Source organism: Emiliania huxleyi (genome assembly GCF_000372725.1).
Source record: "Emiliania huxleyi CCMP1516 unplaced genomic scaffold EMIHUscaffold_365, whole genome shotgun sequence".
Lineage (NCBI taxonomy): Eukaryota > Haptophyta > Isochrysidales > Noelaerhabdaceae > Emiliania > Emiliania huxleyi.
Genome location: NW_005199235.1, coordinates 69,579 through 72,058, shown reverse-complemented (window position 1 = coordinate 72,058; position 2,480 = coordinate 69,579). Strand labels below are relative to the sequence as shown.

Here is a 2,480-nt window from a genome sequence, read left to right as displayed (position 1 = left end):
CGCCCCGTACGGCGCCAGGCTGACGAGGCAGCGGCCGCACGAGGCGGCCGGCGGGTGCAGGGTGAGCTTCGCCTCGGCGAAGGCCTCGTCGAGCGGGGCGCAGAAGACCGCCATGCCGCGAGCCGCCGAGCCAGCCGCGCCCTCCACCTCTTTGACGACGGCGCGGAGGGCGAGGCCGAGCGCGGTGCCACACGCGACGGCGATGTCGCGATCGTGCGGCCTCTGGCCGCCGAGCTCCCGGGCGTAATCCTCTAGCGGCGCGAAGAACCGAGGCGCGCTCTCGCCCTCTCCCACGAGGCCGCACCGGAGCGTGACGCCGAGCATTGCGTGCGACGTGAGCTGATCGACCATGTGGTCGAGGAAGCAGATGCCGGTCGCGACCTTGCTCGGCGGCAAGAGGTTGAGCACCGTCGCCTCGGCGACGACTGCGCCGGAGCTTGCAGTCGACATCGGAGCTCGAAGGTGAAAAAAATCTCTGTGTGCCAGACGAAAACAACGAGACAATGGTCCGAGGTGGGGTGGGGGGTGGAGGTGGACGACGTCGTCGCGAACGAGTGGCCGAGGACCCCGTGGCCACACAATGTTCTGGTCACGGTTGATGAACACGGGCAGGGTGCCCTCACGAGAGTGTACACAAGTCGATCAAGCAAGAAGGCGGTGGCCACGGCAGAGGCGGGCGGACGGGTAGTGATCGTTTGAGCGCGGAGGGTCAGAGCCGGAGGGTGGCTGGCTCTATGTAGGACTGCAAAGGATCAAAACACTCGGCTTCACGCAAACGCTCGCAAGGGACGTAGGACCGTGACAAGATTGAGCACAAGGAAGGAAGCTCGAGTATTGACATTGGGGGCACGGCGCAGGATGCGCCGTGCTAGTACACTGTGTGTGGTATGTAGTGTGTGGAGGGTGGCACAGGCGTCCGAATTCAGACGCCCCCCCCAGGACCGATGCTGAAGGCGTCGGGGATGTACCGTAGATCGCGACGCCTGTGCGGGCAAGGCCGAAGGCGGCACGAGGAGGGAGTAGTTGACATTCGAGAGTCGCCCTTGACGGAGGCGAGGCGCAGCGCGGAGCCGGAGAAGGCGCGGGCGCAGGGGCGCAGGCCGGAGACGGCGCGGGCGCGAGGGCGCAGGCCGAGGTCGCCCTTGACGGAGGCGAGGCGCGGCGCGGAGCCGGAGAAGGCGCGGGCGCAGGGGCGCAGGCCGGAGACGGCGCGGGCGCGAGGGCGCAGGCCGAGGTCGCCCTTGACGGAGGCGAGGCGCGGCGCGGAGCCGGAGAAGGCGCGGGCGCAGGGGCGCAGGCCGGAGACGGCGCGGGCGCGAGGGCGCAAGCCGAGGTCGCCCTTGACGGAGGCGAGGCGCGGCGCGGAGCCGGAAAAGGCGCGGGCGCGAGGGCGCAGGCCGAGGTCGCCCTTGACGGAGGCGAGGCGTGGCGCGGAGCCGGAGGTAAAGCTATGAAAGCTGAAGTGTGAAGCACTGGCTGTGCGATGTGAGTTGTCACTCTCGATGACGGAAGCGAGACTCGAGTACTCGACGGTGACGGCGGCGGCGACGGCGCTAGTGGCGGAGGCGCTGGCGGAGAGCTCGGCTACGATTCGGTTGGGCCAGGTACCAATTTTGTCGAATTTATTTCAAAATCTGCAGGCGCGGAGCGCCTGCGATGCCAATCCTTCACGGCGACTTCACGTCGGAACGAGTCGGATCGACGACTCCCCGCCTGCACCAGCGTGTGCGCCTTGCAATTCTATACAGAATCGACACGTGGTACGTCTTCTCAATCGCTCGTGGAGAGGAGCTACGGCCATTCCTAAGTAGTGTTCAACGACGTTGAACAATGTTCAACGTCGTTGAACACGGTCCAGTAACCGTAGGTAGGTCCGGTTTTGACCGCCCCAGAGGGCCCTGCAACAGGTAGGTACCCCCTATTTTCGTCTTTTTTCGCTTCGCTGCGCGGCCTGGGGGTAGGTAGGTAGGTAGGGCGTCTTGGCGCGAGTCATGGGCAGACCCCCTATCTGGCTAGGAGCCGGAACCCAGCGGTGGGTTCCGAGAACGCCCCCGCGAGGCGCCCGGTTAAAGTCGGCGAGGTCCATGTCGACAGTGCGGGCTTCCCGGGGGCTCTTCGAGCGCGCACTGCTGGCGCTGCCCGTCGGCGAGAACGCGCGCGTCTTTCTGGGCGTCTGCACGGTCGTCGGAGTCGCCGGCGCGTTCACGGCATCGAGTACGCTTTTCTCGCCTCTGCCGTCCGCCCACGCACCGCGCTCCCGATGCTGAGCCCGCCGCCCTCCCTTGACAGAGCGTGGGGTGGGGTACGACTCGATGGCTGACAAACGCGCCGCGGAGGAGAAGGTGAAGAAGGAGGGGAGCTAGTGCACGACAACCAGTGGAGATGTGCTGTGGAGCTGCGCTTGCCCGTTTGTGCGCGATCACGCGGGCCGGAGCATTGCGTGGGGGTGGCTACAATGAGAGCTCGATGTACGTGTCGGC

General features: G+C 66.5%; 1 protein-coding gene across 1 annotated transcript; it reads right to left on the bottom strand.

The window, feature by feature from the left end:
- Positions 1–10: 10 nt before the first annotated feature.
- Positions 11–450, bottom strand: EMIHUDRAFT_242668 (hypothetical protein; the record flags this gene model as incomplete). Its single annotated transcript, XM_005772117.1, has 1 exon — positions 11–450. A coding segment is annotated over one exon (440 nt), but the record flags the coding sequence as incomplete, so codon positions are not given.
- Between the last annotated feature and the right edge of the window lie 2,030 nt (positions 451–2,480).